Source organism: Cucumis melo, chromosome 6 (genome assembly GCF_025177605.1).
Source record: "Cucumis melo cultivar AY chromosome 6, USDA_Cmelo_AY_1.0, whole genome shotgun sequence".
NCBI lineage: Eukaryota > Viridiplantae > Streptophyta > Magnoliopsida > Cucurbitales > Cucurbitaceae > Cucumis > Cucumis melo.
In genome coordinates this window covers 7,452,181-7,476,050 of record NC_066862.1, presented here as the reverse complement: position 1 = coordinate 7,476,050, position 23,870 = coordinate 7,452,181, and the positions used below count along the sequence as shown (strand labels likewise).

General features: G+C 30.8%; 1 protein-coding gene and 1 long non-coding RNA gene across 7 annotated transcripts; both read right to left on the bottom strand.

The window, feature by feature from the left end:
* Positions 1–2,717: 2,717 nt before the first annotated feature.
* On the bottom strand, positions 2,718–14,406 carry LOC103484083 (uncharacterized). 6 transcript variants are annotated; one of them, XM_008441011.3, is made up of 16 exons: positions 14,177–14,404; positions 10,680–10,737; positions 10,269–10,378; positions 10,021–10,168; positions 9,526–9,650; positions 9,341–9,428; positions 8,716–8,867; positions 8,501–8,638; positions 8,320–8,424; positions 7,546–7,657; positions 6,911–7,039; positions 6,783–6,820; positions 6,310–6,402; positions 5,957–6,040; positions 5,279–5,428; positions 2,718–3,172 (listed from the first exon to the last, which is right to left on the bottom strand). In XM_008441011.3, exons 3-16 carry the CDS (start codon positions 10,338–10,340, stop codon positions 3,038–3,040), a joined length of 1,569 nt encoding a protein of 522 aa, XP_008439233.1. In that variant the 5' UTR covers positions 10,341–10,378; positions 10,680–10,737; positions 14,177–14,404; the 3' UTR covers positions 2,718–3,037. The 6 variants fall into 6 exon arrangements, with proteins under 6 accessions (XP_008439233.1, XP_008439232.1, XP_016899098.1 ...); XM_008441010.3 differs by lacking the exon at positions 10,680–10,737; XM_017043609.2 differs by lacking the exons at positions 10,680–10,737; positions 14,177–14,404 and adding an exon at positions 9,730–9,795 and having other exon boundaries at positions 10,021–10,188.
* A 3,913-nt stretch (positions 14,407–18,319) lies between these two features.
* LOC103484082 (uncharacterized) lies at positions 18,320–19,838 on the bottom strand. The gene is made up of 3 exons (XR_536662.3): positions 19,392–19,838; positions 18,726–18,791; positions 18,320–18,628 (listed from the first exon to the last, which is right to left on the bottom strand). It is a non-coding gene; the product is annotated as an uncharacterized LOC103484082 (long non-coding RNA).
* Between the last annotated feature and the right edge of the window lie 4,032 nt (positions 19,839–23,870).

Here is a 23,870-nt window from a genome sequence, read left to right as displayed (position 1 = left end):
CATCAACGTTGATATTTTCATAAACTACATACCAGAATATTTCTATCAATATCGATAATTTCAAACCTCGATTATAATTAGATTTACTATTATCGATACATGAAAAACTCAAGTTAAAATTAGTCCTAATACCACTTTAAAATAAAAAAATCAACCCCCAATCCAAGAATCAAGTTAAAATAATTAAAAATGAAAAGAAATACAATAGAAACCACCAAGAATGAAAAAAAAAATATGCATTAATATTAAATCAAACTTTAACATTACAAAATATTTGGTTGGAAAAAGAACTTAACAACTAATGAAAAGAAAAAAAAAACGATTTAATGTGGAGGAAAAAAACATTAAAAAGAAAAAGAGAGAAAATGAAACTTCTAGTTCTAACCAATTACAAATCAAATATTAATCGCAATAGCAAAAAAGTTCAATATATACATAGAAAGTCTCTTCAAATCGCAGTCCAACCACTACAAAAATTTTACCTATTTTTCTACATAATTTGTAAATGATATCACTGTTTATTTATTTATTTTTCGAAAGCACCTTCTTATATTTCCAATTAATCCAAATTTTGATAAAAAGATATGTATATAATTTGGTAAGAAAGTAAGTTTGAAACATTATGATACTTATCATTTATGAAAAGAGAATGCATGTGTTTGAAGAAGTTTTGGACAATTGTTAGCAGCAGCTAATGTTTACCAAACATTATTTGGTTTGAACAAAACAAAAATATAAAATAAAGTTGAATATGTTAATAAGTTCATGTTAAAGGTGGGTATATATATATATATATATATGTAGTAAATCTTTTTAAGAAATTATAAAGGAAACTAATTATGGGTCAACCAAAAATCTTGAGTCAGTCAAAAGTATTATTTGTAGCAAAATTAGATGGTAGAAAGGTCTTCAAGTTTGACATAACTGAGTTTTCATGGACATCCAAATTAAAGAAAAAACCAATAACTTTCATTTTTCCGTCCAATTTTTCTTTTTCCAAATAAAAGTATTTGAGAGCAAAGGGGAATTCGTATTTTTTTCTTCAAATAATGTATTTTCCTTATGCCCAAAGAAAAAACGTAGAAAAAACAAAAAACCACTTTTATTTTCTACATTTTATTTGACTTTTCAAAACTTCAATTCAACTATTCAAACCTACAAAATGTGGGTTTTATTTGATTTAACTTTTTTTTTAGTACTTTTGACTCATAATTCAAATCTTTGGAAAAAACTAAGATAAAAAAATTTGTAATTTAAAACATCAAATACGGTTTTAGTTTTTTAATTTCCAAATTTATAATAATATAATCACTTGTATGAAAATTTTCAATAAAATTAAGTGTCATATATATATATATATATATATATATATATATATATATATATATCTATGATTTTTCATTAAATCTTATATTTCACCTTTTTTGTTTTTTATTTTTGTTTCTTTTTCTTGTGGCTTTCATATTTTCTAAATAATCATTTGAAGTGGTCCTTCCAAAGACAAACTAATTTTTCAACACTCTATTTTTAGTTTTCAAACTTTGGTTCAACAAAGCATATATATCATCGATGATGAAAATTGTAGTTATAAGCTTTCACTTTGAAATATCAAAAACTAAGCAGTAACAAAAAAAAAAAAAAAAAAAATCTACATGTTGTTACATATATTAAAGGATTAAATTGTTACAAATTAAAATATAACTAAGTCATACTATATACTATAAGGAACATGTAAGAAGAATCTTTTTGGATCAAATTTGTTTTTATATTTTTTATTATTATTTGTCGAGCGGTTATGACTTTTTAAGTTTAATTGTCCATTTGAAAGACAATGAGACGACTCCTTCGACCTTTAGTTTACAAAATAAATTTATATGTTTAAAATATAAAATCTTAAGTCCAATAAGAATAACTGATACAAACTCTTAAAAATAAAATGCAATAGATGTCTGTTGGATACATCTCATCAAGATGGAGTTGATTACACAAATCAAATTAGTGCATTGATTATTCTATGTACATGTAAAAGAAAAAACAAAATAAATGTATTTACATTCTTAAAAAAAATACTTTCATGAGATTTTAGAAAAAATACGAAAGAGGAAAAAAGAATAATTGAATAAAAGTAGTAATTAACATAGCATAGTGCTTCGTGTGTGATTTTGCAGTATCTATTTGTACTAGATAGAAGATTTTTTCAAAAGAGAATTGCTATGAATAGAAAATAAAACTATTTATAAAATATAACAACTAAATAAATAAATAAATTGACAAGAAAGTGCTTTGATATTTTGCTATTTTTAAAGATATACCTCATTATACCTTAAAAAAGATAATAATATAAGAATAAGCTATCGCATTATCTAGCTTCCAAAAGTTTTGGACAACTAAAACAAAATTGCATACTTGATCAAATAAGAACTTCAAAATTTCACAAATTCACATGAATAAGTTCAAAGACTAGAATGACTCACTTCAATAAATTATGTTAACAAGTTTATCATTAATTTTTTTTTAGAAAAAGGTAATAATCTTATTGTTATTATTATGGATGAAATTCTCTTAAACCTCTCAACATTTCATAAAGTGACAAACCACGATTTAACCCTGTAATATTCTCCTAATAGTAAATTATTAACTAAATAAACACTAGAAGAGGATGATTTGAGTTTATGGTCTCTTGCAAATAATGTTAACTATATTTTTCAAGAAGCAAATGATACAATTTTCTTTCAATTCAAATAGAAAATGTCAAGTGTACAAACCATTTATGAAAAATACTTCCATGTAAACCCCAAAAACTAAAACCTTAGCTCTATTGTGATTGAAAAGTCTCTCAATGATCTGATGACCAAAATATATATATATATATATATATATATATATATATATTATTAAAAAAAACAATATTTATAAGGCCAGTGAAATTCATGTATTCTAATAGAAGAAAGAAAACACAATTTTTGTTCTCAAGATTGAAAGAAGCTTCCTCCATATAATACACTCCTCAATGAGCTACTGATCTGAATTTTCAAATTCAGAAGTCATGGAAAAGCATTAGAGCATCATCGAGCTTCACCAGCGATGACCGCAGGAGGTTTCTGACTTTCTCAAAATGATGCATTTTTTTCACCAGGGGTTTGTTGTTGTTATCTTTTGGAAGACTTAGAAGCTGGAAAATAGATGGCAAAGCAAGAAGTCAGTATTTTAACTTATTTATACGAAAACTATATGGTAACCAAGCCGACCGCAAAACTATATTTATATGAAAATTCGAGTTTTTTTCAATGCAGACAGCGGATGGCTCTAGCGGCAGCAGTTTCATTGGACTGAATAGTCTAATGCGCGTGTTTGAGCCTGGGTGAACAGAAATATTTTATTTTGAATATGTTTACACACAGTTAACACAAGTTTCCTGACACACTTTAGGCCTCGATCCAATAATAATGAATTCGGCTCCATGGGCGAGACGAAAACCAGACATTATTAATGTTAACAGGAAACAGAGCCCCGAGTAAACCAGTTTATATTGGCTCCGTGCAGTTCAGTTAATATCCCTTAAGTAAACCTCCATAGGGCAGTTCGGTTTGAGGTTAAAACCAAGCAAAACTGAACCGATTACACGCCCCTACAAAGCGGGTTTCAACTCCAGTTCACATACACAAGTATCCTGCAAGTTCACATACACAAGTATCCTCTCGTGCAACCACAAGGGTGGTTTTATAGCCATTACAGATAAAAGTTGGCAAGTAAACCACATGCGGCATATCCTAAAATGTTCTGATATGGGACACCACACGAATAAGATGACAAAGGATAAAGTAACCAGATCAGTGATAAAAAACATACTTGTGGTCGATATCACAGTTAAGTCTAAAGGACCATGGGTGTGTTTGGTGGGCAGTCTTGAAATCTCAAATCTGGGAATGTTAAGACCGGCAGTTAGGCTGAGAGGTTTAGGTAGCTTGGACTTGAAAAAAAAACTGTGTTTTAAGTGCTGGTTTAGGTTAGCTGGGTGTAAGCAAACTGTATTTAGAGTGCAAACTCATGAAGCTTGGGAATGAAGTGCAGATTAATCTTTAGTTTTGAAATATTTCGCTTTTATTTAATTATTGGTTATATTTTAAAATAGTTTAAATTTGTCATTTTAATCATTTTAATACAGTTAAATTTAAAATAAACAAAAAAATTAGAATATTTATTATTTTTAATTTGAAGTAGAAATTTGACTAAAATTATAATTTTATTTCATTTATTATTTAATAATTTGATATTTTGAAATAAAACTTCGCAAGCGTTTGTCACTTTAATTAATTTGAAAATATTTATTTATTATAATATGCTAACTTCAAATTGAATTAAACTAGTATTTTAATCCCAAATTCAAGTTTTGGAAAATTATAATTCTTTTATCAAATTATATTTTGAAAATGTTATTAAAATAAAACATAAATAATGGTATATGCAATATATATTTATATTTTCTACAATAGTACTAATATATTTGACTCATACTTGAGATCATAGTAGATATATTGATTTTCGCCAAAGAAAAATAGGAAAAAAATAAATAAAATCTCTTAAAATAAAAGAAACATTAACATGATCAAAGACAATCTAATAATAATTTTAGAAAAAAATCCAAAAGAAGAAACAGAAAAATGAGTGTTTTAAAGAATAATATTTGTGATATGACTTACAAAATGAGGGTATTTTCAAAAATACATTTTTACTTCACCACTTTTGATAAAAACTTAAAATAAACTCAATGATAAAATCTTCTTAAAATAAACTCAAATAGTCAAATGTGTTGCTTTAAGAGTATTTTGAGAGTATTTTATGTATAAGTTAGTTTGTTTTGTTATATACCAAAAGTGTTTTGTATGTGTTTTTCAACATTAGTTGGTGGTGATTGGAGGTTAGTTTGTGGCAGCCTCCTGAGTCGGTGGGCAGAAGTTCACCAGTGGATTTGCCACCGGGAGTAGCGGCCAAAGGTTGGCCAGCAATAGTCACCAAAGGTTGTCTTCGGAAATTGACCAATGGACCTTCTAAATTAAATTAGGAAAAAAATGAAAAAAAAAAAAAAGAAGAAGAGGTAAGTTATGGGTTTGAATAAAGTTAACTATTCAAACCCTCAAACCCATTGGAAAGAGTGTAGGAAGCTGGATTCCTAAACGCTTGTTCCAAACAAGGGATTGGACTAAGGATGCCTAACCTGTCTAATCCCAACCCTTGAAACAAACATCTTACGAAATAAGTGAATTTTCTGCATATTAACCTCTTTGTTTTCTTCGATCTCATGAGCCAGTCGTAGCTGCAAGTTCAATGAAGCATGATACATCTCATCCAGAACGTGTTCCCATAAGTTATATCTGTCTACTCTCCACAACAAGCATAGTGAATGTCTAGGTACTGTTATAGCCACTTTCTGCAACAAAGATAAAATTGTTTCACTATGAAGCCCCAAAAACGACTAACAAGATAACTCATTCAAGCTGCAAAAGAACATGAGTAGCGTGTAGGTAGAAACGATACACAGAAATCAAGAAACAAAGACAAGATATAAGGAAATTTAAGTCAAAGATGTGCAGAACTGCTAATAAAACTACATCCTATCCTAATAAAAAAACATATATTACCTGATTAAATATTAACTATGCCTGTAATATTCTTTTTCTAGTTACATCCATGTCTGATTACACACAATTATCTTGAGTATTTATTATTTAATTAGTGTACTGAAAACCAATACGTCTGATGCCATCAAGATTCGAACTCGTAATCCAGTATGATAATTTGGCTTCCTCCATGGTCACTCCTTTATGTTTTTTTATTCTATCAATGACAGTCCCATGCTTTCTCATTGGAAAAAAGGGTATGGTAGTATCTTTACTTCATGATTCGTAAATATGTGAATTTGGATGCAAAAACACATGCTTACAGAGAAAAGGTTTACCTCCATGTATAGGTACTCGTCCTTCCACAACCTATATAAAATTTTAGGTGCCTCATTCTTATCAACAAACGAACTATCGGAGATCTACAGAAAAAGAAATGGAATATCTGTAAAATGATTAACCAAAAGAATAAATGGCCAATTTCAAAATACTGAGTAAAAAAAAAACAATTCCTAGTGATCTTGACAACGAATTGTAAGGGCAGAAAGCCAACCCATTATATTATTAGTTTTTTAGTTGAATTCACAAGTAAATTATATATATTTCAAGATAAAATGTACACATTGCAATGCATGTGTTCTTTTATTAGTAGTTGGACAATCTTGAGTGTAACCGACAGAACACTCTTTACCTTTTCTGTCTCGACCAAGCCACCAGTTTTGGACAGAAATCTGAACATTCTGTAAGCATCCCTTCCATATCTTTTCAAAACAATTGATTCAACCTGTAACGAAGAGAATTCAAGTTTGTTGGCTATAGATTAATAAATCTCCGCAAGTGCAAGGGATCAGAGAAGAAATGTTTCCCTCAATGACCTTTTGTGAATTATTCTATAGGATCTATTTTGAAAGCCAGAGCCCCTACTTACAGTTGGGTTCCCATTTTGGTGGGCTTGGTTTTTCCGATGAGTGATTTTTATGTATTCTTTCATTTTTACTCGATCAAAGTTGTTATTTAAAGAAATTAAATACTAGCTCACATCAGAGATTTCAATCTACTGATTGCAAGATGAAATAGAATCTAGGAACCAAGAAACATCATTTCTCAAGACTCAAGAGAACAAATGTGTACTTTTCACTAGATGTATGAGAGTGAGGGAGAGACCTCATCAGTTTGAGCTTGTTCAACGATCCTCCGTAAATCTGTGCAATCACAGGTTTTTAGAAAAGCTTAAACTCACTCAGAAGTGTGAAAAGTAAACACATTGGGAAATCGACAGTGGGTGAACATACTGATTTTATAATCATCCATCCCCGGACAACCCAATGCAGCGAGGGAAGCTTCAACCCGATCTAAGGTCATACTCCGTCCTACTTCATTCTTCATTACCTCCTCATATATGTTATCCAATGATAAAGGTACTGCAAACAATTGAAACTTTAAAACAGGACACATAAAGTGCACACAGGTGAATCGGTGATAAAGGAAAAACATTTCTAATAGTTTCCAATCACGTCATTTTATTATATTTCTTGAGCCCTACCTTTCATGATTTAGTCTTTACAAAATGTATTAACCATGCACCCAACCGTTTTAGAAAAAAAAAATTCAATTATTCGAAGAATCAACTCACCTTTAAAAACAAAGTAAAAGAAAACATTAGAAAACAACTTGTATAAATCGTCTATATATTTATATATATAAACAAACTTGTATAAAGCAATCAAGCCAGCATGTTTTCACCAATATTTTATTTTTAAAAGTAGAAGTGGTCTTCAAAAGAGTCTCCAAACAATTTCTTAAAATTCAAGACCCAACAGGAAAGGAAGGAAAAAAAAAGATTCGTGCAATACGATGAATGTGCATCAAGATCGAACACTTACATAACTAAACTCTATGAGGAATCTACAGAAGCATTAGATTGTACCTGTTATCTCTGTTTTCACAATTTTTTCAGAACTTCGAGTAGCCTCCAGAAACGCACTCAAGACATTTACGACTCCGTCATCAAACTGTGATCTAACATGTTCAACGCAAGCCTAGAGCCATACAAAGATATTGATCCAATTACTACTTGAATGTAGATAACAAGTACATTTCCAAAATTATCACAATGAAAAAGGAATCGCTCAAAAGAAGGAAAATAAACATAAAAGTAAAGGGCAACATGGGTGGTCAATTAAAACACTCAAAGAAGCTAGAACTTGTGATTTCAAGTACTGTTTTTATTTCACGTTCTTGTATAACATTAGCAAGCCCATCTTGTGACCACAGTCAGTATTCAACTCCAATAAATCGAGTTTACAGTTTACACAAATCATATAGTAACATTCATTCTCTCCCCATCTTTTTAGATTGGAGTCTTTCGTTCAATTCCTCTTCATAGGCTCAGGGTCTCATAGGTCACCCCTAAGGCTTTTAGGTTGTGCTTCTATATTTGTTCTACATATTATATAAAATTAGAAAAATACTAATAATAATATCAATGTCCATGAAAAAGTTGCACATTGAAGTCTTCTATCAATAGGCTTCAAGTGAGTAAATTGCTCATTTTTGTCATTTGTCCGTTTATCTTTCCCATCAACCAACCATTAATGTGAATGAAAGTAAAGAGGCGTGACATTCCTTGTAACAGTGTACGTCATATCACCTAACTAGAAGGTATAAAAATTCCTTAGATAAAATATAAAATAATACTAACCTTATGTCTAAGACATCTTATAAACTCGTCATAGTTGGCACGCCAAAGAATAGCACCATCTGCATGTCCAGAATCTTGTGCAATCTCTAGTTCATCGTGTTTGCGCTGAAGAAAAATTATGAGCAAGACTAAATGTGTTTCAACCAGGTAATTTGATATCGTATAACATTCTCATGCATACCTTCTGTCCAGAAATTTGTGAATAATGTTCACTCTTTTCTGCTTCTGGGTTGGTATCACCCATTGAAAATCTTAGAACTTCCACTGGACGTGCAGCTTCTATAAGACGTTGTTCTAAGGTCTCTGGGACCTCAAATATCTGTAACGAATCCACTTAATAACACAAAGGTAATAGTTGACACCATATTGCACAAAAAGCTTCAGACAGACAATTACCTTGGCAGCCTTGGCACCTCTTTTTCTAGGAGGAGGTTGTTCTTCAACTTTGGGCGAAAGAGTTGGTTCTGGGGCTGGACAGCGTTCAACGAAATGGGCATTCAAAAGTTTAAATAGACTGTCATGTACAACATCTGGAATTGGACGGTTTCCTAAAATGCAGAAACGATACTTCAGAAACGAAACATTTGTAATAGTTGATGTATTGCAAGAAAATAAGTGTTACAAATACTTTCTCCAAAAAAAGTACAAATGTGCTTGTTCAGTAAGTTTGGCCAAACGTATCACAGTTTTAGCCTTTAGGAAATAAAGGCCAATTTTACTTTTCTAAACAAGATGAAAATGAAAGAAAAACAAGTTGAAACAAAAAGAAATATAATCGATAAATGATACCCCAACAAAGTCAAGTGGGGATAAAAATTGGCAATTGGCTAGAATCAGAGAAACAGAGTAGTTAGAGAAAAGCTTTGACATTCTTCCCCCTCATAATGAATCATAAAGTTCCATTTAAAAATAGAAATCAATATCTGATCTGTAGACACTGAGAGAACATATCACAGTAAACGATACTGCAGATAGAAGAGAATAATAACATGCAAAGAAAAACACCAGGTAACTAACTTGCCTGCACGTCCACTCGACTCTGCTCTTTCAACCATTTGTTCCATTGAAAGCCTACCATTCTGCAGCAGACCCTCGAGAAGTTCTTGACACTACAAAATCAGAAACATAAGTTGAGAAAATAACTTAACTTGAATCTGGAAATTTCTCGATAAGACATATTTTTCCAATCTGAGTAAATGAACTAACGTTTTTATCTTGCCCAAGCTTTTGGGAAGCAATTGCCAGGAATTTGGAAAACCTCATACGATGAAGTATATTACTAAACAATGCCAAGTATTGTGTATCATCCTTGGGTGCGTCTCCAAACTCACCTATATAAGCAATTCCAGAAACAGTGATAAGAAGCACAAATTGTACACAAGTGGTGTGCTTTCTGAGAATACAAACTACCTCTTCAAAACCCCATTTATCCAATAATGTGCCGATGTGATTCCCGATAATAGCTTCCTATCAAAGCTAATAAGTTTAAAAGACGAATGGGCTTTAGACAGTGTCACTGAGCATAAATAAATTCTACCAAAACACTATTTATAATCCCAGTTATGTGGAACTCAATTCTGAAGTCCAGATACAATTTAAGATAAAAGGGTTTCTCTGTTAGCTCGTGAGTGTTCTTTTGCCAATAATTAACGAAGCTTCAATTAACTTTACCAAAAAATACAAAAACCCAGAACTCTCTACCTTCTGTCACATCAGTGAAGGCTTGGACGCAATTATGTTGGATGAGAATAAGAAGGGAGTTGTTGACCTGTGATGGGGTAAGTTCTGTGAATCGTATAAGAAGTCTCAGAGTCAGAGGTCCCTTTCGAAGCAGGGTTTCGCACACTTTCTGTCAATGCACAAACAATACTGATGAACAACGATAATACGTAGAAGATGAAGAAGAAGCTGATAATTTCTGAAGCAAAGATTAGAAAAGAAAAGCATACAGCGACAAGATTTCCAAAGTGTGCAGTCATAATGTGGACGGCATATTTGATGCCGTACTGAGTCATCACCATGATTTTCTTCTTTAAGATTGTTGTCCGTCTATGACATCCTTGAGTACCAATGAACAATTTATAGTTAATTATTCCAGAATAACTATAATAAAAGTACAGTAAATAAAAATTGACCCTCGGGGACTTTTGTACTCTCTTGCCATGTCTCGCACTTGCAAACCAACGTGAGGAAGGTCATGAACAAAGTATCAACCAAATATCTTAGAACAAAGAACAACAAACACTTTGTTCATCAAGCAACAATGTAAAAAAAAAAAAAAGCAATTTCTTTCCTCAAGAAAAAGCACAAAGCAACGGAAGAAAGTTTCTCATCAAGCCTACAAAGAAAAGGAATATTACAGGAACTGCCATGTGATGAACGCTGTCACTGCCGTCGTTGGTACTTGCGTCACCATCGCTGTCACGAAGGTTTCAGTGTCTCAAAGTGTAACAACCCAACTCTTTAAGACTACCATCAGGGTTAATACTCACTACCTTATGCATGCATAAATTTGAAAGCAAACTTTTACAACCAAAACGAAAGAATCAAACCATTTTATAAAGTAAAGAATTTCAACTAAATATAAATTTCAAATAACATAAAACCTGAGTTCGGGGTACCCCTAGAAATTATAGAGATAGAGCAAAAGCTGGAAAATTATAGAAGTGTTTGATAACGAAGGTACTAGAACCCTAGAAGTTTAAGCATTTAAAACAAACCACAAGTACTTTATGTGAGACAAAGAATCTGTATCAAATATTGGCACTTCTCAGATACGTATCTGACACACAATTTGGCGTATTTGTTTTTAGGTTGACCTTTTCGTAAGAAAAAAGATAAGCAACTCATCTAATATTTCCTAATCGAAAAATAAGCAGTATGTTTAGAAAGCTCACAACCCCAATTCAAAACTAAAGGGCAAAATAATAATTTAAATAAATAACAGTAGAGTCCTCACAAAGTCTTGCAAAAAATAACCAACTTGAATATCTTCAACAATTTACCGAAGAGGTTCTTCATTAATCTTTATACTTCTCCCTTCCATGTAAATTTGTCCCTACCACTTTGTCCCAAACCCTAGATCTTTCCAACCCTTCAACCAAATCCTACACCACTACCCAACCAGATACTATACCTCTCCGGAAACTCTACCCAGTTGTCACCCCAGTGTTGGTAATCCTCATGTGCAATTGATATTTGAGGTCAGTGAATCCTCGGCTCTATGCAAGGCTTTTCTCAGGGTACCGCCCAACAACAACTAGACATGCTTCGACAGAAAATTGCGGCATTTGACGCAACGTTAGGGCTCCTACAAACACTCTTAGTCATGGCATTCCTACAATCTTACCAATGGATTCCGAAAATCCGATAACTTCTTTCCCTAATTTGTCCTCTTTTTATGTCTAATACAGTGGCACTGTCTACAAGATTTTTTCCAGGTAGAAACTAAATAGCCAGAACTATTTCTTATGGTCCCAATCTATGAAAATGATCCTAGAGGGGCCACAAATTTGGTTTCTGACAGGGGAGGTACCCCGTCCTCCACAAGGAGATCCCTAGGAACGCTACTGGAAAGGGGAGGATTCTCTTATTCGGGCCACGTTAATCAACAGTATGGAGCCACAGATTAGCACCCTTGTTGTATGCTGCGGCTGCTAAGGACATTTAGGATATAGCTCAAAAATTGTATTTGAAGCATCAGAATGCCTCTCGACTTTACATACTGCGAAAACAAGTCCATAAATGCAAGCAAAGGACAATGGATGTAACATCTTATTTCAACAAACTTTCTTTGATTTGGCAGGAAATGGATCTTTGCAGAGAAATAGCCTGGGACTGTCCTAATGATGGAATATGGTACGCTAGAATTGAAGAGATTGATAGAATCTATGACTTCCTTGCTGGCCTCAATTTAAAGATTGATGTAGTTCATGGGTGTAACAGAGCCAGAAACCTATTCCTTCCCTAGTGGAGGTTTGTTCTGAAGTTCGCCTTGAGGAGGACCGCACAAACAGCATGAGTACCCCTGCAATTGATTCTGCTGCCTTCAATGCAACGTCCTCTACTCATGACAACAAAAAGCATGATGGCAAATCGGTCCCTATTTGTGATCATTGCAAGAAACAATGGCACACCAAGGAACAGTGTTGGAAATTACATGGTCGTCCCCCAGGTGGTAAGAAAGAGCCTCCCAACAACAAACAGAATTCAGGGCGGGCCTATGTGAGTGAGTCTGCTGGACCTTCTCAACCACTTATGAACCATTAGGGTTTCCACGTAAACTTGTGTGTTATTTTTTGTCCTAACTTTCAATACTTTCAATTGACTATTATACTTCAATATCCCTAATTTTGTTTTTGTTTTTTTTGTGTTGTATTTCAATGTTTGTATTGTTTTTATTAGAAAAACAACTTTCATTGAATACAAAAAAAAAAACCAGCCCGCCAATCCACTCTAACTAAAAGGAGGGGATCTAACCGAGTAAAATGTTACCAATGGAATAGTTACGAAAGGTCATCGAAATCGAAACCCAAAGGAAAACGTGAAATCTAATCAAAGATCAACCCTCACTATGATTTCTTTCCCTACCACGAAACACTCGATCGTTCCTCTACCCCCAAATGTCCCAAATAACAGAACACACCACCGCAATCCTTAAAAAAAAAAACCTTTCTCCCTGAAGGGCAGATGGAGGAGGAACTCCTCGATCACCACATGAACACTCTAAAGGCCGACATCCTGTAGAAAAAAACTCCACATGACCCATGCATATTGGCAATCTCAAACAAGACGACCAAGGTCTTTCTCCGCCTTCCGAAAAAGCAAGCAACAAAAAGGCCCAACAAGTAAAGTCCTCCCCTAACAAGCCTATCAATAGTGTTAACCTAACCAAGTAAGACTTGCCAAATAAAGTCAATGTTTGTATTGTATTTTAACCTATTGTCATTAACTTGATGTTTTATGATTTCCTGTGGAGTCAGTGGATTGCATTTAGTATTATTATGTTAAAACTTACCTATATCTTGGACACACTTTAATGAAAAAAAGGTATCTTCAACATGTCAGTATCTTAGTTTTTTTCTTTAGAAGTATCTTAGTTTTTTTCTTTAGAAATTGACGTATCATTATATCCTATCATAGTTGTAATTGTGTATATGCTTCATAGTTAAAAACCAACATCTAAAAACATGAAGACAAGAGTTGAAGCATCTATCTGATCCCAAGGGCACAATTATGGATTCTTCTGGTTGTTCGCCAGCTTTTTTTGTTTTTATATCCTCTACCCGGGTCAGGCTATGCATTTATGTCCAATTAATGCAAAATACTAGTGGGACATGCATAGATCAACTAATCCTAAATGGCCATCTAGTGAACTGATTGAACCCATCCTAGGCGGCCCGAAAGCACACGAATATAGTACGGAACCCGTCGGCACCTGATAACATAGCAGGGAACCCGGTGACACCCGATTACATAACAATGTTAGGAGGGAAAATCGTCACCTACTTACTTAACATTCAAGATAATACTAGCTGGTCCCACATCATAATCATATAGGTATCAAATAACATCACTTATAATCTTAATTGACAACATCCCAAACATACCAAACAACTCTAAACTTGAAATACTTGCCGAAATTCCCGCCGAAACTGGTCTCAAACCTCTTAAATCACCAATGTATCCAAAAACTGGGTGAATACAAGTTTAATACAATATCTAACAAAAAAAAAATACACCCAATCTTTAGTCTAAACTAAACTCAGAACACAACGGATGTTAACCAATCAAACCCAAAAGTTAATGGCCATTCAAGGTATTCCACTAAAATTGTAGGAAACCACGAAAATCTTACCCCAATCTAAATCTTCGGTGAGATATGGCGGAAACCGACAGGTGAACGGGAAATTCCGACGGCAGCGACTGGAAACTCCGGCACGCAACAAGGAAGCTGGCGACTTACGTCGGCGGCTTGCTGGTTGTGGTCGGCGGCTGGCGTGACTGAAGACAGGGAAGAGAATAGGTGGTCTGCGCGAATGGGGGAGTAAAGGGAGTGAGGTTAATCTCTTTTTTTTCTCTCTCCTTTTCTTTAAACCCTATTTATATATACCGGAAAACATAAACGTGCAACATCGACAACTTCCTTTCTTTTTAAATTTTTTTCTTTCTTTTTTAAATTATAAATTTTTTTAAATAATATATTTTTTAAGAGTAATGTAAAAAATATGGTAGGAAATAAAATATTAATAAAAATATGATAATTTGGCGAAATTGTGTATCCGTAATAGACGGGTCCACGATTTCAATGATCTAATTTTCTTTTATAATCAAAATAAAAAAAAAGTTATGGCAACAATTAATTTTGTTAATATCGGTAGATTGCAAATATTTGTTTAATATATTTTTTAATAACATATTTGGTTAATATATACCTTTTTAAAAAAAAAATTGAATATTGAAATTTGAAATTTGGAAAGATATTTAATAAGAAAAATATTTTTAAAAAATGTGTGGGGTTCACGTATATCTCATTGAAGTCGTGGACCCCGTTTACAACTTCCAAACAAAGTTGGGATGCCCAAATTACTTTATTTTTGTCAATATTTTACCTTATATCATATTTTTGACATTACTTTTCAAAAATATATTATTTAAAAAAAATCTGAAATTATATATAGAAGAATTATCCTCAACAGAAAAAAATTGTAAATACAGTAAAAAATTTCAATTCAACTCTAAGATAATTTCGTTATAAGTCGTAAATAGTTTCAATGTTTTTTATATTTGAAAATGCCTCTTATATATTTATTGATTTGGAAAACAAGTAATCTCATTATACATATATTTGTTTTTTGGGCATTAAATATTCAACATTTGAATTTAACAAAACCTTACGTTTTTATTGAAATCTTTCTTTTAAGTGCAACGGCAACCTACAATTATATAGTAGGAAGATAATTACAAACATATAGTATTATTAGGCGTTGAGCCTTTGTTAATTGTAGTTGTATAATTGAGCCACGCTGAAAACTATAAAAATAATAATAATAAATTAAATTAATAAATTGCATCGACTCAAATTTAAGTCTAACTTACAATGTCATGAAATGAGTTTCAAAATTGACAAAACTCTATATAGTTATTTATTATTATTTATAAATTTTTTAAAACTAAAGTTTGGATTTTGTATATAGGAGTAAAAGAGCGAGGGAAAAAATATTGTATTGTGATAATATTTTAAGTAACTTAAGAAACAACAAAAAAAAAATTGAAATGTAGGGTCGTTGTTTTAATTACAATGACTTTTGACATCTCTAAAACTTCTCCATTTTTCTGTTTTATATTTTTCAACTTCCTTTAATTTTTTAGGTATTTTGAAAAAATTTCAGATCTTTTATTAACATGTTCACCATCAAACCTGCAAATTTATCATAACGTATTAGTGACCATATAACAATTTAAATAAAAATTAAATAAACCATGGTAAATCTAAATTTTGTTTAAGAGGTGTTTTTAAAAATTAAGGATTGACATAATACAAATACATGTTCACCATCAAGTCTATAAGTTTACCAAAATGTGTTAGTAATAATAGCTTAGACATGGTTTCAAATTGAGAATTTCCAAAAAGTATTTTAAGTGTTAAACTAAACGACTCGACAAAAATTGATCGATCTACCAACCGACCCTTATTCATTGATGTTGAGGTGGGTTTGAACATTTAATAAACTGACTATAATTGATTTGGGATTGGTTTTGTCTAAGAACCGACTCCGACCGATCGACAATCATCCCTAAAAGGGATAAAGAGATTTTTAAAAAATTAGTTAGTTTTGGTCCAATTTATGGTGACACTTCAACACTTCTCAAATTTTTATTCAAAATTAATTAAAAAAATTAACTGATTACCTTTTAAACCTATACTTAAAAACTCAGGATCAAATTGGTTCATTTAAAACATGAAAGACCAAATCCACCTATTCTTTTAAACTTAGGACCGAAAATATATTTTTTCCAAGAAAAAGTATTTTGTTTCTCATTTATTTATACTAGTTAGGATTTTAAGATATAAGGTCTTTTAAAAAGTATAACAAAGCGGTAAAATATTTACACTGTATAGAACAATTTCGAAAACGAAAAAAGCCCACACGCCACCATGGAAAATACCAAAAATGTCCCGTCAACAACGCGCGCGTAATATATTTGGTAAACGATCATTTAGATTTTGCTACAATTTGTTTTTTCAATTCTATCGTTTAATTTTGTTACACGATCGTTTAATTTGGTTATGTTTAAATTTGGTCACACAATTGTTTATATTTGGACCCAAATTTAAATGATTTTTTTTCAAAATTTGGTTTTAAATTTGGCTAAACGATTTTTTTTAATTCTTTTGGTATTTAAACTTGTCTAATTTATTTTTTAAAAATTTGGCTACTCCAATCTAAATGATTTTTTACCAGATTCTTTATACACAATCTTTTGGATTTTGGTATATTTTATGTTGTTTAGGTTTGATTACTCAAATTTAAACCACGTAAAAAAAGAGATGGGATCCTTGTTTGTATTAATATTCTCTTTCCTTAATTAGTAGTAGGACGTATATATCAAAAATTAAGTGAAAGAAGATTATTTATACACGATGATCTTTTAGATTTTGTTATTTCTTTCAATCTTTTATATTTAGTACACGCTCTTGAACAATCAAATAAAAGTTTTAAAAAAATCTTTTATATTTGATACACGATCTTGAACAAAAAAAAAAGAATGAAAGATGATGGAATAGATGAAAACGGGAAGAAAGAAAAAAAGAAAGACGATGAAACAGTTTGTTTTTATATTATATATATATATTTTAAAACTCCTTAAATTAATTTAGTAAATGTTTATTAAGAAATAGAAAAATATTGTAAGCGGAAGGGCAAACCTGGAATATTTAAAAAATTACTAATTTTATGAACTTTGTTACACAGGTCGTAAATATTTTGGTGTTTTGTTACATTTATGAAAGTTTCCTTTAAAATATTGTAGAATTATCTATTGAATTTTGTTACACTCATCGAATTAAATTAAATTAAGAAAAATTATAGTTGACACAATATTCATACTAATAAAAAAAATTAGGTGTAATAAGTTTTTGTCTTTTGGTATTTTTTTTATGGAATATAAATAGTTTATTTTTATATTATTATATTTTTAAAACTCCTTAAATTAATATAGTAAATGTTTATTAAGAAATATAAAAATAATATAAATGGTAACTTTGTTGAAAATATTTACCAACATAGAAAAATTTCAAATTCTAGTTTGTTAGTTGATTAATAGAATCCCAAATTTTGTTACATTTTGTAAATATGATTTACCAAAAATAAATATAATACATATTAGAATGAAATTTGCGAAAGAAATTTGATAATTTCAATGGTTGATTTTTTGGAAAGATAAGTAAATATTTAGGAAAATTATCAAAAATAGAAAATTTAACAAAATATTTACCTTTCTTAAAATAAATGAAGTGAAATGAATTTTGTTTTTTAATAAGTATTTTATGAGAATTATATATCTTGATGGAAAAAAAAAGTAAATGATAAGAAAAATAAATAAGTACTTAATAAATTAAGTATTGAATGGAGGAAATTTTCTATTTTTGATATAAATATTTCCTTGTGATGTATTTTATGATATCCAAATAATTGATTCACTAGTCAAAGCATTTTTTAAGACTGTTATATATGTTAAGAAAAATAAGGTTAATGCAATGTTCCCTACTACACCACCAAAACACACACACACACCACCACCGCGACCAAACAAGACAAACAATTTATGATCAATAACATATGTTCTTTGTTCTTTAAGAAAATTGCATTATAAAATATATGATCATACGCATACTGTGGAGGATTTTTACCGGACATAAAATGAAAAGAAGAAAGTGATTAAAAATTGTTTTGGAAAAATAATAATAAATTGAATAGATAGATAGTCAAGGGCAAAAAGAAAAATTAAATAATTTAAATGATAAAATAGAAATTTCATAATTAAAAGAGCTATAGTAAAATTAAAAATAAAATAAAATAAAATTAGAAGAAACTACTCGGAATAAGAATATGCAATATTTAAAGTCTAACATCTCTTTAGTCTAACTCCTCCGAATCGCTCCAAAGTCTAATATGTGAAAGTTCAATTCCTCCAAATAGGAGCTTACATGCTTCGCATGGCCGATCGAGTCTATTAATTCGTTTATAGTACTGCTGATGGTACTTGAGGTCATATGGAACAGCTTGTCCGTTTATAAAGGGCTCCCCTATCAAACACCAAATAAACCATGAATACACATTAAGACAAACGTACAACTAATTGGTTGAAGATGTGAGAAATAAATATAACTAAGAATCAATTACCTCTATAGTTTTTGTTTTCAATATCAATGTATCTATCAGAAAAGACCACTTGGACCTTAGGCAGCTCTAAAAAAAGAAGGAATAGTTACGACTTCAGAGAATCAACAATACAAGAGACAAAAAAATGGACACAACGATGGTATATTTATATATATCTTTGATTTTGTGAGAAACTTCTTGAGAAACAAGGCACCCAAATAAAATGGTGAATTTAGTTGAAACAAGATTACATCTTCATCCTAGCTTCTTCCTCACTGTATGAAGAAGAAAAGGCACAAATGACTACCGATACCATTTATCACAAAAGAACTAAGTTATTACCAATCGTGACCCAAAATTCCATTCATAATTCTCAAACTCAGAGCATAGATATGTGTATAGATAAACAGAATTCGTTTTAAGACAAAAAGTTAAGGGTTCTGAAATAAGTAATATAGTTAAAAATATTTCAAACATTGGAAAAAACTAAAACTTGAAAAATCACTAAACTCTTTGTTTCCTTTCTGCACATTTTTCTTCAGCAACCACTAGAAATGAACCAATTCATTGCCACTCCGTTCTAAATATCAAATTATAATCACTACAACACCAAAAGAGAAACATTAAGAAGAGAAAATAAATAAAATAATAATAAAAAAAAAATTTAAAAATTGAGAGAGATTTCACCTTCCAACAACCATGGCAAGGGTTTTGATATAGATGTTGATCATCTCATCCCTCGTGAGTTTAGCCCTTGGCAAATCCATGACAACGAGCCAGTGTTCGAAATCACAGCCATAATCCGAAAATGTGGGTGGGTCGTTAGAGTACTTAGGTTTCGGGTCAGACGTAGAAAAGTCCCTCACGCTCATGGCAGAAGAGAGAAACCCGAAATCAGCGGCGACTATAGCAGCGAGGGGAAGGAGGCGGCGCAGAAGGGAGAAAGATGAGCGAGAAGAGGCTGATACGGCGGTTCCGGTGGCAGTAAGGAAGGAACGTGAGAATGTAGAACCCAAAATTAGGGTTTTAGGGAGAGAGCGTGAGAAGAGCTAGGATCGCCATGGGATTATTAAGGATGAAGAGAAGAAACAAAGATGATGGTTTTGGGATGGCTAATCTAATTCACTCTTTAAACAAAGAATTTGGACGGCGGCGGGATAGAATTCACGAAGAAAGAAGAAACCTTTTTTTGGGAAGAAATTAAATATATATAAAAACATACATATTTATTCTTCTTTTTTCTCTCTTCCCTAAATTATTCATCCAATTATTCTTTTATCAATAATTATTTTTTTCAACTATACAATTAGTTTCCTTTTTCTTCCTCAATGATATCTTTTTTCCAAAATGCAACGTTTTTACTTGAATAATTATTTTTTTCTTTTCCGTAATAACTTTTTTTTTTCATAATAACTTTATATATATATATAATTATAATTATCAAATCTGAAAAAAAAAACCATTTCTCCAATTTAATTAAACTAGTTAGTAACACGTGCATTGTACGTGAAATTTATCGTTTTATTTTAGTATATAAAAAAGTTAAATTTGTATAAATAGCATAGTATGAATTTGTATATTCAAATGTAGTAGAATCTCATATTATTATAACATATATAATTTTTATGAACATGAAAGTAAACACACAAAATAATTTTAACCACCAAACTTTCATAATCTGTCATAATTGATATTTTCTTTATCTTAAACCCTTTTTCATTTTGTTCTGGCCAGAATTAAAAACATAAATTAACAAAATATCATTTTAATATTTAGCTTCCTTACGATGAAAGAGAGAAAAGTTAGGAAAAAATTATAATACTAATTTTTTAATTAATTGTAAAAACAATGATTGAATTAAAAAATAATAATTGAAGAAGAAAAACAGCTTTAAAACAAACCTCTTCCTCGATCAAAATGAGTTTCAAAATTGATAGATTTCTTTCTTGACCACAAGATTGGACGTTTGTTTTCTGAAGAACTGTCACTTTAATTCTCCATGTTTTGTTGAAAGACTTCAAATCTCTAATCAAACAATAGGATTCATATGTCGATATTTTTCAAATTAATAGATTTTCAAATGTAGAAGATTTGAAGAAGATACCCAATAATGTTATTAAAAAAAAATCAAATGAGCCTTTTATATAATAGTGAAAGTTAAACAAGTGTTACAAAAACTTGTGACATTTCAACTCTTTACATTTATATTGTTAATTAGAATTAATGAAAGATATTTAATTTTTAATTAATTTCGAAAATGTAAATAAAAAATCTTCAAACTTCTCACATTCTTCATACTTTATTTTTTTTAATACAACTTTTAACATCCTAAAAGAAAACTGTTCACACGAGATTTTCGGAGAAATTTGATTCGTGGAGTTGAACTTGTGTTGATGTTGTATTTACGTTGATTTGATGCGATGTAGTTCGATCTCGAGAATTTGATCCTTTGATTCTCTTTCAGCTGGATGCTTACGCTTGATTTGAGGAAGCGAAGCACGTGATGTTCTTGAAGTTGGAGTTTTGGAAGAAAGCTTGTATCTTCAAAGGAGAGGGTGTTCTTGAAGTTGGAGACTTGGAAGAAAACTTGTATCTTCAAGGAGCTTCAATCTTCAAGGGTATTCTTGAAATTGGAGACTTGGAAGAAAGCTTGTAGCTTCAATCTTCAAGGGAAGCTTGTAGCTTCAATATTCGAGGGTGTTCGACTATTGAAGGTGTTCAATTTTAGGAGTTGAGGAGTCTTCTATCTCTTGGGAGAATTCTTTCCAGATTTCTGAAGTAAAAAATTTGCCTCCCCTACAAATGAAGAGAAGGGAGTTCCCTGGTGGGCTTTTATGGACTTGATGTCCATGAACCATACACATGGGCTCAATCACAGGTCATATTTTATTTTGGGCTAAATTAAGTTTATTTTTTGGGCTTAATTGAATTTTAGTCTAACTAAATAATATTTAATTAAATCAAAATAATTAATTTGATCCAATTGCCATGATAAAAATACATCACATCGTTAGAATTGTCCAATTTGTCCTAATTTTTAGTTAATCCCAAATTATTTCAGTAAATGATGTGGCAATTTGTGATTGGTTCTAAAATTTCTTATTCATCGTATACATTATTACAAATAAAGTAGCAAGAGACCGTCCAAATGAATTTGTTTTTTTTTAAATGAATTTTACCACTAAACCAAAAGAAGATTTAGAAAACAAAACCTAAAAACAAGGATACAAAGAAGAGGAAAAAGCTTCTCAACTTTCAACCATTTATATATATCATAGATTCATACTATGGTTTTCTTTTTACAATATGGATTTTTCTTTTTGTAATTTTTTTTAAAAAATTATTAATAAAGAAGGTTATTTTCTTATTATTAGGACCAAATCTTCCAAATCATTATTTTCAATAAAATTATAATAATAATTACATCTTTAGTATTTTTACTATTTTGTTTTCTGGTACTTGTATTTACTATTCGTGTTAATTTTTATTTTTTTTACTTTGTTGATACATAAATTTGATTAATCTTTTTTTTAAAATGCTACTAAGATTTGAAGTTTTGAACAAACCAACAATAAGAAAGGAATGATACGTTAAATCCCTGTTGAACTTACAAATTTACGACGATGAGTTTTGAAGTGAGGATATGTAACGCTATCTATCTATGCAATGATAGTAAGGAAATAGAAAGTTCACAAACTATTCATCTTCAAATCACAAAAAGACAAATTTACGAAGAAAAACCTAAACATCACCCTAAAAAGTTTACTTAAATTATAACAAATTTCATAATTTTCGTTACTTATCATTTGAAATGAATTATCACAATCAACAATGATTAAATGCCAATTCAAAATTTCAAATCTTTTATAATATAATAAAGTAAATTATCTTAACAAATCACAATTTTAACCTCCAAACTTTTAAACTACACCTAAACAATTAAGAAGTATATAGTGACTCACTAAATGTTTACCGTGCATGAATGGACTACCTATACACATGTATGCAAACCCTCTATTGGATAGTTTTTTTCAACTAACATTTGAACTAAACAGGATGACAAATTTATTAAAATTAACGTAGTAACCAGAGACTCTCATAAATAACTAGAATCTTCCAAATACGACTAGAAGGCTCTCCGAAAAAACTTTATAGAACAACATACTATCGTCCACATAAAACAAGTGGAGTATCCTGACTAGAACACTCCCTTGAAATTTTACACTCGATCATGTTCCCATTTACAACTTCCACATTAATTCGATAGGACAAACACTTAGCAAAAAGAATAAAAAGATAGAAGATAAAAGATCACCTTGTCAGAGCTCCCTCTGAAGAAGAAACCTAAAGATTGTCCAAAATCAAAAAGCTAAACTTTGTGTGGAGATCCAATCAAAATATTGTTTTAAGTTGTTAATCAGAAACTGAGTTTGGTTTAGTAGTGTTATTCTAGCCTTCATTCCTATTATCATAATACTATATGACCAACATCAAATAAATATAGTATAATATAATGTGAAAAAATAGAGAAAAAAAAACACATATGTTTACCTTAAATTTGACAAGTTGTATCAATTTTGACCATAAACTTACAATTTGATAAATTTAAAATAGTTGAATCTAAAAGTGTATGGTTAATTTTGTTTAGTACAACGAACAATAAAATTCAAAGATAAAGTAAATCATTAGTGAATTACGACAGAATGCATCGACAGAATGCACTCATGAAGATGATCTTCATAAGTCATACAGTAAAATGAAAGACATGTGTGTGGGTATAGTTAAAACCGATACAATAGACTAAGTCTATTGTTTGAATGAAATTATAGGATTAAAATTGTTAACATATGTCAAGTTTAAGGTAAAAAGGAAATTGTATACGAATATGTAAAAGTTTGAGACTGAAAATTACAAGACAACTTTTAAAAAGTCAGCAACATATTCATATGAAAACTTTAAATATTTAATTTAGTGTTGAAGAACTCAAAGATTGAGACCCACATGCATCAAATCAAATCAAGGGGACAAATATATGTATGCAAAGTGAAGTTCATAGTGACTGTGTGGATGGATTTCCTTTTGAGAAATTACTTTAATTTTTTTTAGCTTGAACACATGTATTTTAAAGAAAAAATATTTGAATTACAAACTTTTGACACATGTTGT

Excerpts from the sequence above, each read along its gene's own strand:
- LOC103484083 (XM_008441011.3), bottom strand. The coding sequence starts at position 10,340 with ATGGTGATGACTCAGTACGGCATCAAATATGCCGTCCACATTATGACT. Across the intron at positions 9,651-10,020 it reads CTTCACTGATGTGACAGAAG|GTGAGTTTGGAGACGCACCC; the intron begins GTAGAGAGTTCT and ends TTGCTTATATAG. Across the intron at positions 7,658-8,319 it reads TAAGATGTCTTAGACATAAG|GCTTGCGTTGAACATGTTAG; the intron begins GTTAGTATTATT and ends GTATGGCTCTAG.